The following is a 14,100-nucleotide window of genomic DNA, read 5'->3' as shown; positions in this document are numbered from 1 at the left end:
CTACGCATGCCCAAATCTATCCCATCCATCAAAATATTACCTATGATGGCAATGAGTTTAATATAGTTGGTGAGTGAGGCATGGTAAGCAATGCAAATGGGCTCAATAAGAACCCATGTGTCTAATGAGAAGAAAGTTGATAATCCATCTCCAATTGACACTCGGGAAATTCCTCTAAGAGCATTTAAGTGTTTGAAAAATGCCTTGTCAAGGAAGAAAGCATTTTATACCTAAATCTAAGTGAAGTGGAGAGTGGTTAAGTATCCAATCCTTCCATGTCATTTTTTTGGAGTGTACGAATAATCATCATTTGACTAGAAGAAAATCCGACTATGTTTGTTTATTTCCTCGATAATGCTTTTTGAAAGTGTGAAGCAAAGCATGAAGTAGGCAGGGAGACTATTGAGAAGGGCAAAGAGGAGGATGAGACGACCATCGCGTGATAGTAAAAGGCACACCATCCGGTGAGGTAGATGTCACAACGGTTTATATCTGGTTGAAAGGCCATGGCAGGAAGTTTGTGCAAGGAGAGAGGGAGACTAACGTGATTCTGGGAAAGGCCACAATATTAGTGCCTAGATCAGTTGACATGATAGTGGATTGGTGAGGGCGATGTTGAGATAGACAAAGGCATATTTTTCAAATTGATCAAGAGGCTCTTTAACAAGGCCAAATCATCAAGGATGGTACATATTGTTGGGGAACATAGTAATTTCAAAAAAAATCCTACACACACACAAGATCATGGTGATGCATAGCAACAAGAGAGGAGAGTATCGTCCACGTACCCTCGTAGACCGTAAGCGGAAGCATTATGAGAACGCGGTTGTTGTAGTCGTACGTCTTCATGATCCGACCGATCCAAGTACCGAACGTACGGCACCTTCGAGTTCAGCACATGTTCAACTCGATGACGTCCCACGAACTCCGATCAAGCAGAGCTTCACAGGAAAGTTCTGTCAGCACGACGGCGTGATGACGGTGATGATGTTGCTACCGACGTAGGGCTTCGCCTAATCACCACTACGATATGATCGAGGTGGATTATGATGGAGGGGGGCACCGCACACGGCTTGGAACAATTAACTTGTGTGTCCTAGGGTGCCCCCTACCTCCGTATATGAAGGAGCAAGGGGGAGGCCGGCCGGCCCTTGCAGGGCATGCCAGGAGGAGGAGTCATCCTCCTAGTAGGAGTAGGACTCCCCTTTCCTACTCCTACTAGGAGGGGGAAAGGAAGGAGGAGAGGGAGAAGGAAAGGGGGGCGCCGCCCCCCTTCCCTAGTCCAATTCAGACCAGAGGGGGAGGGGGCGCGCGGACTGCCCTGGCCGGCCCTCTCTCTCTCTCCACTAAGGCCCATGTGGCCCATTACTTCTCCCAGGGGGTTCCGGTAACTCTCCGGCACTCCGGTTTTCTCTGGAATCACTCAGAACACTTCCGGTATTCGAATATAGTCGTCCAATATATTAAACTTTATGTTCGACCATTTCAAGACTCCTCGGCATGTCCGTGATCACATCCGGGACTCCGAACTACCTTCGGTACATCAAATCACATAAACTCATAATACCGAACGTTAAGAGTGCGGACCCTACGGGTTCGAGAACTATGTAGACATGACCGAGACACGTCTCCGGTCAATAACTAATAGCGGAACCTGGATGCTCATATTGGCTCCTACATATTCTACGAAGATCTTTATCGGTCAAATCGCATAACAACATACGTTGTTCCCTTTGTCATCGGTATGTTACTTGCCCGAGATTCGATCGTCGGTATCTCAATACCTAGCTCAATCTCGTTACCGGCAAGTCTCTTTACTCGTTCTGTAATGCATCATCCCGCAACTAACTCATTAGTTGTATTGCTTGCAAGGCTTATAGTGATGTGCATTACCGAGAGGGCCCAGAGATACCTCTCCGACAATCGGAGTGACAAATCCTAATCTTGATCTATGCCAACTCAACAAGTACCATCGGAGACACCTGTAGAGCACCTTTACAATCACCCAGTTACGTTGTGACGTTTGGTAGCACACAAAGTGTTCCTCCGGTAATCGGGAGTTGCATAATCTCATAGTCGTAGGAACATGTACAAGTCATGAAGAAAGCAATAGCAGTAAACTAAAACGATCAAGTGCTAAGCTAACGGAATGAGTCAAGTCAATCACATCATTCTCCTAATGATGTGATCCCGTTTATCAAATGACAACTCAAGTCTATGGTTAGGAAACATAATCATCTTTGACCAACGAGCTAGTCAAGTAGAGGCATACTAGTGACACTCTGTTTGTCTATGTATTCACACATGTATTATGTTTCCGGTTAATACATTTTTAGCATGAATAATAAACATTTATCATGAAATAAAGAAATAAATAATAACTTTATTATTGCCTCTAGGGCATATTTCCTTCACATATATATTTTGCGACCTTAGGATCAAATTTAACAATGATTAAAGTGTCATCGACGTAATGTAAAATAGGTCAGTGTGGTTGATGGCTCGATATTTTTTCACTTTTACAAGGGTATTTTAATGGGGTTCCCAAAAGATTTTCGTTAATTCTCGTATTTTCTAAGAGTCGTGCTACGCGTCGGCCGACTGATCTTTTCAAAAGACCCGCCGCCTCCGCAGCAGTAAATTTGGCACAATTCATTGCAACAAAACGGAGTGTTTCGTAACCTTTTGCAACATAACTTATGTTGCAGAAACAATTGAACAGAGATTATGTTGCAGATTTTTCTTCTTCACTTTTTTGTAACATAGATAATGTTGCGAAAAGGACTTCTGCAACATGGACGTTGTTGTGAATTTATTTGCAATGAAAGATGATGTCGCAGCAACACCGCCCTCGTTGTTGTTTCCGTTTTGTAACTCCGTCGTTGTTGCAAAAACTTGTTGGCATGCGGCGGCACAGTCGGACAAGGGCAACTTCCGCCGGTAATGTTGCAGATTCTTTTCGTTTAACTTTTTTGCAACATGAGAGTTGTTGCGAAAGAAATTTCGCAATACAAATGATGTTGCAGAAAACTTTCTGTATCGCGCGCACATGATCGCACGAAACTGCTAGAACTAGTACTAGATGACCCGTGCAAGACATGTGTCGCAAGTAGGAGGTGACGGACGCCTCACATGAGACACGTCGGCAGAAACCAACCATTTCCTATTTTCTAATGCTAATCCTTCGAGAAAGAAGAAAATATATTTTTTCTAGCGATCTGCAGAAATGTATAATATATTGGGATCTCGCTTCAAGTGGGCCGAAAGGGGCCAGCTCCGAGAATTCCTGAAGCCCATGCAACCGATGAAAACCCGTAAAAACCCATCAACACAAGCAAAACAAAGACAAAGGCCATACCAACAAAGCGCTCCCCTCTGAAGCCTCCTCCCACCCCCCTCACGCCGCCGCCGCAACCCCGAAACCCTAACCAAACCCCCCCAGCGCCACACCATGGCGTCCGCCTACGACCGGGAGGACGGCCTCGCGCCGCCGCAGCAGCACGGCGGCGGCCCCGCCGACGCCTACGATCCCAACTACGTGCCGGACTCGGTGAAGACCTTCGTGGTGCACCTGTACCGCCACATCCGCGACAAGAACGTCTACGAGATCCACCAGATGTACGAGGGCGGCTTCCAGCGCCTCTCCGATCGCCTCTTCCGCGACACGCCCTGGCCGTCGGCGGAGGCCGTGGCGCCCTACTGCGACGGCGACCACGTCTTCCTCCTCCTCTACCGCGAGCTCTGGTACCGCCACGCCTACGCGCGCCTCTCCCCCCTCACCGCCAGCCATCGCTCCGAGTCCTGGAACAACTACTGCGACCTCTTCAGCGTCGTCCTCCACGGCGTCGTCAACATGCAGCTGCCTAACCAGTGGCTGTGGGACATGGTGGACGAGTTCGTCTACCAGTTCCAGAGCTTCTGCCAGTACCGCGCCAAGCTCAAGAACAAGACGGAGGACGAGCTACAGCAGCTAAAGCAGTTTGACAAGGTAATAAATAAACGCTTCATTTTTATTTTGCTTTGCTAGATTTAATTTATCAGAGGCCGGGGGCTAGCCTCCTTTTCCAGAAAAAAAACTAGATTTAATCTATCCGGCGATTTTGCTGCTGATAAGTTCTTTCTGTTTTTTTGCAGGCATGGAATGTCTATGGGGTTCTCAATTACCTGCAAGCACTCGTCGAGAAGTCCATGATCGCACAGATTCTGGAGAGGGAGAAAGAGGGGCTGGAGTCGTTTACTGCCACTGATGGGTATGACTACCAGGGTGGGAGCAATGTGCTCAAGGTCCTGGGTTACTACAGCATGATTGGGCTTCTCAGGATACACTGCCTTCTTGGTGATTACCACACTGGCCTCAAGTGCTTGGCACCGATCAACCTTAACCAGCAGGGGGTCTACACCATTGTGATTGGGAGTCACATCTCGACAATCTATCATTATGGATTTGCAAACCTTATGATGCGCAGGTACAAAAGCATCTGCCTTTTTTGGGGATTACCACACTGGCCTTATGCATTTTTAGCTTCACTTTCTGCTGCTCCATACACACATAAGCAGCATAAGATGCTTTGCTAGCATCTCTATAATTGTCCAATAAATTCTATTATGTCATATAACTTCAACAAAGATCTCATGATTCTCTTATGTAAATCCAAATATGTGAAATTTATTTTGATTCAGCCATCTTGAAATTTCCAAAGCTGGGATTCAGTTCTTTTAGCTAATAGACTGTATTCGTTTGTAAACCTAGGTATGTCGATGCTACCAAGGAATTCAACAAAATTCTGCTTTACATTATAAAGTATAAGCAGTACCATCAGAAATCCCCTCAGTACGACCAGATTCTGAAGAAAAATGAGCAGATGTATGCGCTGCTGGCAATTTGCCTATCTCTGTGTCCCCAGAACAAACTCATAGATGAAAATGTTAGCACCCAGCTGAAAGAAAAGTACAATGACAAAATGACAAAGATGCAGAGGTTTGATGATGAAGCATATGCTGCCTACGATGAGCTATTTTCGTATGCCTGCCCCAAGTTTATTACCCCATCACCTCCAGTTCTGGACCAGCCACTTACAAATTATAACCAGGTAATGTTTCTTGTGGACAACCATAATGGCGATCTATTTCTTTTCAGTTTCTACAGGCAAATTCTACCGTGTAACCCTACTTGTTTTAGTCATCACAAAATAGTAGTGAAAAAGAATCAACCCTTTGGTAGTTGGAAATCCATATTTCAGAGTCCTACAATTCCAGGGTGAGGTTTTTCTTGTCCTATTCAACATAAATCTCATGTAGTAGTCAAAACATCTAGGGTGAGGTTTTTCTTTTTATATTTTCTCAAAGGTTTCAGTGCTTTAGTTTGCATTTTTTTTAGTTTCTATGTAGTATGTTCAAATATCATTAGCACATCTTTTCATTAAGGGTAATAAACATACATACAAGAAAGGTATATCAGGAACAAGACAGTTGCTAAAAGCAGCCCATGAAGTAAAGTTGATGCATAAAGAGGCTAGTTTTCTTATCAGTTAAGCAGCTAGCATGTCGGTTGCAAATGCTCAGATGGAAGCTAGTATCACTCGTCTATTTGTGAACAGATGTACTTCTGAACATTTTTGTCGATGTGCCTGTACTGCATATGTATTGAGGTTCTTATTCGTTGAGAATTACTTCTATTTCCTTGACTTGTAAATTTCCCCCAAAAAATCAAAGAGTAGACATGCAGAATAAATTGTTGATTATTTTTCTTGTTATGTGACAGGACGCCTATCGGCTTCAATTGAAGCTGTTCCTGTACGAAGTGAAGCAGCAGCAGCTGCTTTCTGGGATCCGGAGCTATCTAAAGTTATACTCAGCAATAACCATCACCAAACTTGCCCAGTATATGGAAATGGATGAGGCAACACTTAGGTCTGTGTGAGCATTAACTTGTGTTGTTAGTTTTTTTTATTGGTCTGTATGCATAAGAAATTTTCAAACATTTGGACAGGTCTATCCTTATGACGTACAAGCACAAAATGCATGCAGTTGACAGTAATGGGAAAATTGTATCCAGTGCAGACTTTGATTTCTACATTAATGAGGTAATGCCGATTCTCCTTTCTGTGGCTAAGATAAGTTTTTTGCATCCGCTTATTATGTTTGTGTCGATTTCTTTATTACGAGTTGGTGCTTTCTGCTGTATCTTAGAAGTTAATATCTTCACTATATCAATTGCTAATTGAGGTACTACATTGAGCTGCTGTAGTCTGTAGATAATTGGAGCTCCTTCCTGGAATGAATTTTGTGTAACAATATAGATTCTTTAAGTTCAACCATGATTGTGTTAACTTGTGCCTTCTCAAGTCTGTTGCCTACTTTGTCAATGTATGACTAATTACATATGAACTATTTGCAATCATTCAGGATGTTATTCATGTCGTAGAGTCGAAGTCGACCAAGCGCCATGGTGACTACTTTTTGAGACAGATTTTAAAGGTACCTGAGTCCCCACTTGACGATACCTCCCCCCTTTCCTTTTATAGATAGCACATCGTTGCTAGACCATAGTCTAAACTTCCTTTGTCAATATCCTACAGTTTGAAGAAACCATTGCTGAATTGGACAAGGTACAGCTTGACTGAGCATGGTAGAGATCATGGAGGAGAGAAACGTCCCAGGATCCTGTTTTCCTTTTCTTTTTTCCTATTGTGAGAGGCACTTGTGATGACTACTGTTAGCAGAGCATTAGTTGTGCCTTCTGGTACACTTTTTGACTCAGTGAAGCACTGGCAATTCACTGTATTATCTCGTTTCTTGTTCCTGTTTGCTATTTGATGAGTAATCTGTCAGTTGCTAATTGAGAACTTGAGATACCTTCCGTGTTTATCCAACTGGGTGGGCACATTTTTTAGCTCACAGGTATTAGATCTGGAGGCTGATTGCATGACGCTCATCAGTTGCCTTGCATTCTTGCCATATGTCCCTGTGGGCTCAATGCATCGCTCCTTCTGATCTTGACCCTAGTCCGCTGCCCAACAACGTGGCTCCTGAAGCGGGTGAGAAAAAGGGAGGCACCTTCCTTGTGGCCTTGCGGTGGGTGCTGTGAAGGGGATGGTTGCTGCTGCAACGATGAGGTGCCCCAATGACGACAGTGGGCCGTGGATCTGCGGACAGCGAGGCTCCCTGCAACATCTGTTGTGGGGAAAGGGGTGGATGTTGCCCTTGGCGAGGTGCTTGTAGCATCGCCTGTGTTGCAATGGATCATTGCAACATCCCATGTGTTGCAATGAGCAACCATAAAATGTTGTTCGTGTTTGCAATGGGTGATTGCAATGTTGTCTGTGTTGTGATAGGTGTGCGCAACATTACTCATGTTGTGATGAGCGACCGCAACATTGTTCATGTTGCAATTGTAGCCTTCGCCGATGACTATATGGGGACAGGCCCAACATTGTCCATGTTGTGATAGGTGAGCACAACATTACTCGTGTTGCGATGAGCGACCGCAACATCGTTCATGTTGTGATGGTAGCCTTCGCCGATGACTACGTGGGGACAGACCCAACAGTTCACAACGATGCCAACGTTTGCCAAAGATCAGTTGGATGATGTGCAACATGTGTATGTGTAACACATGTCAATATTAAGTACTAAGTACGCCCTAAAAAGATATGAAGTCTCTAGGTTCCGGGTTGCTGAATTTTACCATGGTGACACGTTACCATCTTCCACATGTCTTGTAGTATCCCCCATGAGGCTGTTTCAGCTCCCCGAGTGGCACTTTGGTTTATTGGGGAGATGCTCAATAAACTAAATTTCTACTCTCTCTGTACCGAAATACTTGTAGTTTGGAGAACTTGTACTAGTTTCTCTAGCTACAAGTATTTTGGTACAGAGGAAGTATAATACAAGGTTTTCAATTTCTCTCCAGGCATGTTATAAACACCATGACAAATTCCATTTCTCATCACAGCAATTCAAACCAACATGTTTCTACTGCACATATAAACATCATTTAAACCCACAATTTTGAAATCTAAGTTCAAATTCAAGCATAATATATGGTCCAAATGCTCTGAAACATAGAGCAATGTGTTAGCATTAGTGTAGCTGTGTAGGCACATGCTGGTTTGTTAATTCTTAGGATTAAATTAATAGGTTAATTAAAAGGATAATCCTCCTATTGTAATCTGTATGCCGGTTGCATTGGCCTTTGCACCTCTACAAACAGTCGCATTTCTCAATCGTGTCTGTGCCCCTTGTATATATACCAAGAATCATTCAATGGAATTGATAGTTCTATCATTTATTCGATTGTCTCTCGCTTGCTCCCGGCGGAGCCATTCCATCGGCCTCACAGCGCGACGCGGAAGACCAAGGCCGGCGACGTCCAGAAGGCCAGCCCCGTCGCTCTCCAGCGGAGCGATCTCACGACGGGCTTGCCCGCGAGCAACACCGAACCGGTGGCAGTCCACGCCTCTGCAAAGCGGCAAGGCGGCGCAGGTCTCCTGCCGGTACGTGACCGCGTGGCCTCAACCTCACGCACCAGCCCGACGCGTTCACGAGGCAGGCGCGGCGAGTCTCTCGATCTGGGACGAAACGAGGAACCAGGCTTCCAAGAACAACAAAAAGAAGAAAGAACAGGGAAGTTGACATCAATTGATCAAAGATTGAACGACTCAATCAAGAATTGCAAGCACCAGTGTGTTCGTCAATTCTCAATGTTCTTACCTTTTTATGGCATTAGCACAACGGGACGGTCCTGGGCAACCAAGGCTTCAACGCATGCGGTGCACGCGACCACGCCTGCCACCGCTCAGCGTGCCGCCGGCCTCGTCGGCTCCCGGCCTAGAAGCGACCGAGACAGCCACCCTTCACAGACAAGCGGCGCCCGCACCCGCGGCTCCCGGCATCCGGCGCGTGGAGACGCGCTTCGCCGCGGCGGCGGCACTTCCCGCAGGCATGTCCCTTGGGGCAGCTATGCGCAGCGACGGCAAGGAAGCCCAGACGCGTTGGCTAGCGTGCGCCATGACGCGGCTACGCAGCGGTGTCGACCTGGCTTCCAGCGCTCGGCCCCTGCGCGCCCACCCGCGTCTGCTGTTCCGTCGTCCAACGGCCATGGCCGGTGACGGCTCATGGAGCCCTGCGGCGCTCGGGCTCTCGAACGGCGTCGCGCTCGGAACCCACCCCCGTGGTGACTCCTCCTCCGAGAACGAGCGCGGCGGGAGTTCTTCTCGCCGCCGGTAATGCGGCCGGCCGGCCAGCCAGCCGTGGGAGTCTCTGCCTGTTTCAGTCTTGTGAGGACTGGGGATCGAGTTGCTGGGGATTTCTTCCCCTTTCTCTCTCCTTATCATTTCGATTGACTGGACTTCCTCGCTTGCGTGGCCATGTGCATGCGATGGAAATTTAGGCAACCGGCAGGCGTTGCTTTATTTGCTACTCCATGAGTATTTGCTACTCTGATTGAGCACAGTAGCAGATTATTAGTGTCCCAACACACTTCTAACAGTGATTTCATTCCTGTTAAAATCAGTACATATATTTTAGTACTATTTTCTGTTGAGTACCGTGGTATTCCAGATCTTAAGTTGATGTAATATATTTTCACGTTTATCACGTGTTGAGATTAATTACTGTAATTGAGATTATTTCATCTCTTGCTTACACAATTTCAGTACCTCTATGGTGCTGGTTTGCGATTGAGAATTTTCTTTTCTCATAAAACAATCTCATTGCGATTAAGATTAATTTTTCTCTCGCAAAATATTAATTCACTTTGCTGAATTCTCTTGCAATTTGATACAAGATCATCTCATTTAATTTGAGATCTATACAATTCAAGTTTTTTCACTTGAACATCAAGTTTGCAACATCATTACTATTCATTACAATAGTAGTGTATTTCTGTTGAGTACAATGTATTCCGGAATGTATTTATCTCCATGTTCGCTACATGTGGAGATTAATACGTCTATTTGCAATTGAGATTTTCAATTTCTTGCAAATATTGAATGCAAAATTCTAAGTGCTGTTTTTCAAATTGATGTATTGGGATCACAAGGAAGTCATATGGATCTACTGCTTACGCAGATTATCGATAACTACTGATAAAGCCTACATTTTATCATTTTGACATTGTGATTGCTTTACAAAGTGCTCTCCCACACATTTTACTAAGTCATGACATAAGGCATTACGAGTGAGTATCTACTGATTTCATCAGATTATACTCCCTAGTGTTGTGAGATCTACTCCATTTTGGAGATTATCTTCAAGGTGTCGTATTTAGCAATTTGAGATTCACACTTATGGTTTCAAGATAACTTCTTGAAATACCCATTGTTTTTGCTAAGTTCATTACAACATCAACCATGATGGTCTTTAATTTACTGAATGTAAATTGATTATGCCTGGCTTACCCATAGCGGTAACATATGGCTATATAATTTGAGGCATTCGCCCTCAACGGCCACCACTGCCCTATCTGTGCCATGGACATCATGATCGCTCTTTGTGTCTCGTGGGATAATGTGTGCAATCCAGGATTCACTTCTGGTCAGGATCACACCGCTAACAGAAAATTATTGTCTTATACATTATAAGGCATTAGATTCAGATCTCAGCATCTGATTATCCTGTATCAGCAATTCTTGGGACACAATGAACTCAAGGGCAAAGGTTTGAAGCTCACTTCAACCTTTAACCCGACATCACCAGTGATGACGGGATCTTATGGACATGGAGAACGTGTGGTTGAATATAACTCAACTAACATGTTTGAAGACATTGTTTGGTCTCTCAATCTCCTGAGTGGTCAGCATAATTTATGTCCATTTACGATGTTATAACAACAACATAAGTATTGTTGTCATCATATATTGTATATCACAATATATTGTATCAGTACTTTGGAACAAATACATTTGTATGTATTCTATATATCTGACAACGATTTTCATATTGAGGATCTGCACGTCTATATATAGATTTCTACAGGGGTCAATCCGATGAAAGATGATATGTGCCTTGTGGACATATGCACCACAAACTCTATATTCAGGGACGTCCAATGTTTTCACTCTCGTTGAGAGAAAGGAGATATTTCAAAATCGCTCGACGCGATGAGGCATTTTTTTGGCTCAACTCAGGTCATATTTACTATCCCACTGGGTACTCGAGTAACGTAAGGATGCTTTATTGCTTCCCGGTTTAACTCGTACCCTACTAAACTATAGAGGTATCTGTCAAAACAATTTCCATAGCGAAACTTATGATGACAACAAAGAGAAATAACTTCTCTTTACCATATGCAACAGATATGGCAAGCACATTCTCTATGTACCATCTGGATTGTACTACACATACTACAAAACCCGTAGCACATGTTGCGCCCAAGATAGTTTTCCAAAATGTCTTGTACATGACAAACTTGGCATACACGCCTTGGTCATCGAGACATTGGGTTGAAACCGGAACTATGCGCAATTCCAAAGTTTATGATTATTATGATGCTAAATTCTAATAACATTTGGATTTTATGTGCATTACAAGTGACACAGGAAAGCTAACTTTAAGGCTCGCACACCTTAAAGTCTAAGCTGAACCACTCAGACTCCTTGAATGCATCAAGTCGAGGTAAGTGGCTCTTCCCAGCCATTGAGTAGACTATTCAGGGATTCCATGGTTTTAAAAGACATATCTACACGGTGGTCTTAAGTGTGTGCTTTACTCACACGAAACCATTGGCTCATTATCCTGACATCGATTTCAAGCAAATCGAATGGATAACATTGCAGAATTCTCCTTGAAGGCCTTCTCTATGGCATTTGGATTGAAGTTTAGCAATTTTTCCTAATGTCTAGACTCAAAATGGTTTGGTAGAATCCTATCCAAAGGGTTAAGCTCATTGGATTATCTTTACTTTGGAATTGCAACTTACCAACTTTACGTTGGAGTCATGCAGTTTTACACGCTCATAACAGAACTGCATAATATTATTCCCCTCTATCTTTGATATGTGGATATTTACCAAGTATTTCCTATCTGCAGTAATTCGGTTGCACACCGATATTACCATCCGGCATACATCATTGGCCCCTCAACATAAAGTTGGGATATATGTGAGGAATAACTGTATTTCCGTCGATACCTCAAGCCCCTCGCATGGGGAGTTATTCAAGGCCAGTATGCTGATTCAATGAGGAACATTTCCAGGCATTAGGGGGAGATTTCAAGTACCATAAAGAATGCCAGAAAATTAGTGGAATGTTCAACACATTTCTGCCTCAAATCCACGTACTCAAAGATCTGAACCATGCGTTCAGAAGATTTGCAACACATTGCAAATAATCTGCCAGATTCATTTACTGACTATAAAGGTGTCACATAATCCTACAATCCTGCAAAAGTATGCCTGAATGAGTGGAGGTACCAGCAAAATCCACTCCACTCCCCGTTCAAAGCAACAGGGGGAGATGTATGGCAGAAATACATCAGGATTCAGCTTCTCGCAAGCAAGAATATCAAGGCCCGCGAATCAGTAAATGCAAGTCAACTTCACGTTGACAGACACCTAATGGGTAGTATACACCCAGTGGACGGGAAATCTCCACCAACCCGGGTCATAGTGCACACAATAACCGGGACATCGGAATACCCGACTCAATCGCATTGGGAAATCGCGAGCAGTCACCATGGGTAACGATATTTCCATCAACTATATATTGATATATAGATTCTGGAGAAACATATAACCGGAAGTCTAAAATTGTCGACATACGATTCTCAACTAGATTGAAAAAACCTTTCAAGTGATTCAGATCCAAAGACCATGGCCATGGCAAAGTGTGAACAACACTCAGACTGAACTCAAGCAAAGGGTATAATCTAGGTAGAAACAATATTGCTCAATAATGGGAAGGTATTCATAAGCAATACCTACACCAGTTTTCTTCTGGAAACAGAATTGAGAACAATGAGGTGGTGAAACATAGAGCAAGTATTGTAGCACAAGGGTTCACGCAGATACCCAACTATTCTCCAGAGGTGGAATCTCTTTCCGATAACTTATATCATTGGCAGTACAAAATCATCTATCTGTGCAGTTGATAGATGTAGTGATTACATATACATGTGGATCACTAGATTCAGGCATATATGATTGATTCCCGATGGAATCTCACTTCTGAATTGAAATGCAAAATGCAACATACATTGTGTAAAAATCAGGAAGTCACCATACGACTTATTGTCGGTACATATGGTACAACCGACTTAGTGAGTTTCTTATACACAAGGATTACTCCTACAATGATGATTATCCATGTTTGTGTGTCTTCAATGACGACAAATGTAATCATCTAAATGATGGAATTTAAAATGAAGGATTTGGGTAAACTAAAATACCGCTCGTTACTACAAATTGAGCACCTTCATTCATACATTATGGTATACTATGTTGTCTATACCCAAAATATATTGGAGAAATTGATCGTGGACAAATCTTATCCATTCATAACTCTCATGGTAGTTCATTCTCTAGACGTAGAGAAAGATCTATTTAGACCAAGAGATGATGGAAATGAGATATTGGGACTCAACGTTCCATAATGCCATTGGATCCACCAAACACAATTGGTTGGTACACAAGAATATCTTTCAATATCTTCAATGCATCAAACATCTTGTCCTGGTTTTTCAGTTTCATAGAAATATGAACACCGATATCGTTGGATACATCGATCAGATCCCTACTGTGTCAGATCGTAGACAACCTTAGTCTTCCTCCTAGGTGTAGTAGCCCTCTCATGAGAAGTCCTCGAAACAGACCTCATGGCTACATCCACCAACCATTATCTCAACGATAATATTTCTTATGTTGCCCGGATGCAAACAGGTTACATAATAAGCAATATCACTATATTGCATATCTTGCAAGTCAAATCATGCGATTGATTTGTTCATCGAGTTTCTACCAACTTCTATGTTCCAGAAATGTGTTCGTGGAATTGGTAGGTGACGGCTTCGAATTTTGCAAGAATCAGGGGGGGTATCTTCCTGAATTGTTCCTGTTCAATGCATCATATTATACTCCTTTTCCCTTCATGAGTTTACTTTACA

The 14,100-nt window shown here is 43.5% G+C and overlaps 1 protein-coding gene and 1 long non-coding RNA gene across 2 annotated transcripts; one reads left to right on the top strand and one right to left on the bottom strand.

The window, feature by feature from the left end:
• The first annotated feature begins 3,364 nt into the window (after nt 1-3,364).
• On the top strand, nt 3,365-6,930 carry LOC123060790 (eukaryotic translation initiation factor 3 subunit L). The gene is made up of 7 exons (XM_044483631.1): nt 3,365-3,988; nt 4,135-4,466; nt 4,751-5,090; nt 5,762-5,910; nt 5,990-6,083; nt 6,406-6,477; nt 6,579-6,930. The coding sequence occupies exons 1-7, from the start codon at nt 3,452-3,454 to the stop codon at nt 6,621-6,623; spliced, it is 1,569 nt and encodes a 522-aa protein (XP_044339566.1). The 5' UTR covers nt 3,365-3,451; the 3' UTR covers nt 6,624-6,930.
• A 985-nt stretch (nt 6,931-7,915) lies between these two features.
• Nucleotides 7,916-9,498, bottom strand: LOC123060789 (uncharacterized). Its single transcript, XR_006428148.1, has 2 exons — nt 8,713-9,498; nt 7,916-8,593 (listed from the first exon to the last, which is right to left on the bottom strand). It is a non-coding gene; the product is annotated as an uncharacterized lncRNA (long non-coding RNA).
• Nucleotides 9,499-14,100: the final 4,602 nt, after the last annotated feature.

Source organism: Triticum aestivum, chromosome 3A, assembly GCF_018294505.1.
Source record: "Triticum aestivum cultivar Chinese Spring chromosome 3A, IWGSC CS RefSeq v2.1, whole genome shotgun sequence".
Lineage (NCBI taxonomy): Eukaryota > Viridiplantae > Streptophyta > Magnoliopsida > Poales > Poaceae > Triticum > Triticum aestivum.
This window is presented reverse-complemented; position numbering and strand designations above follow the sequence as displayed.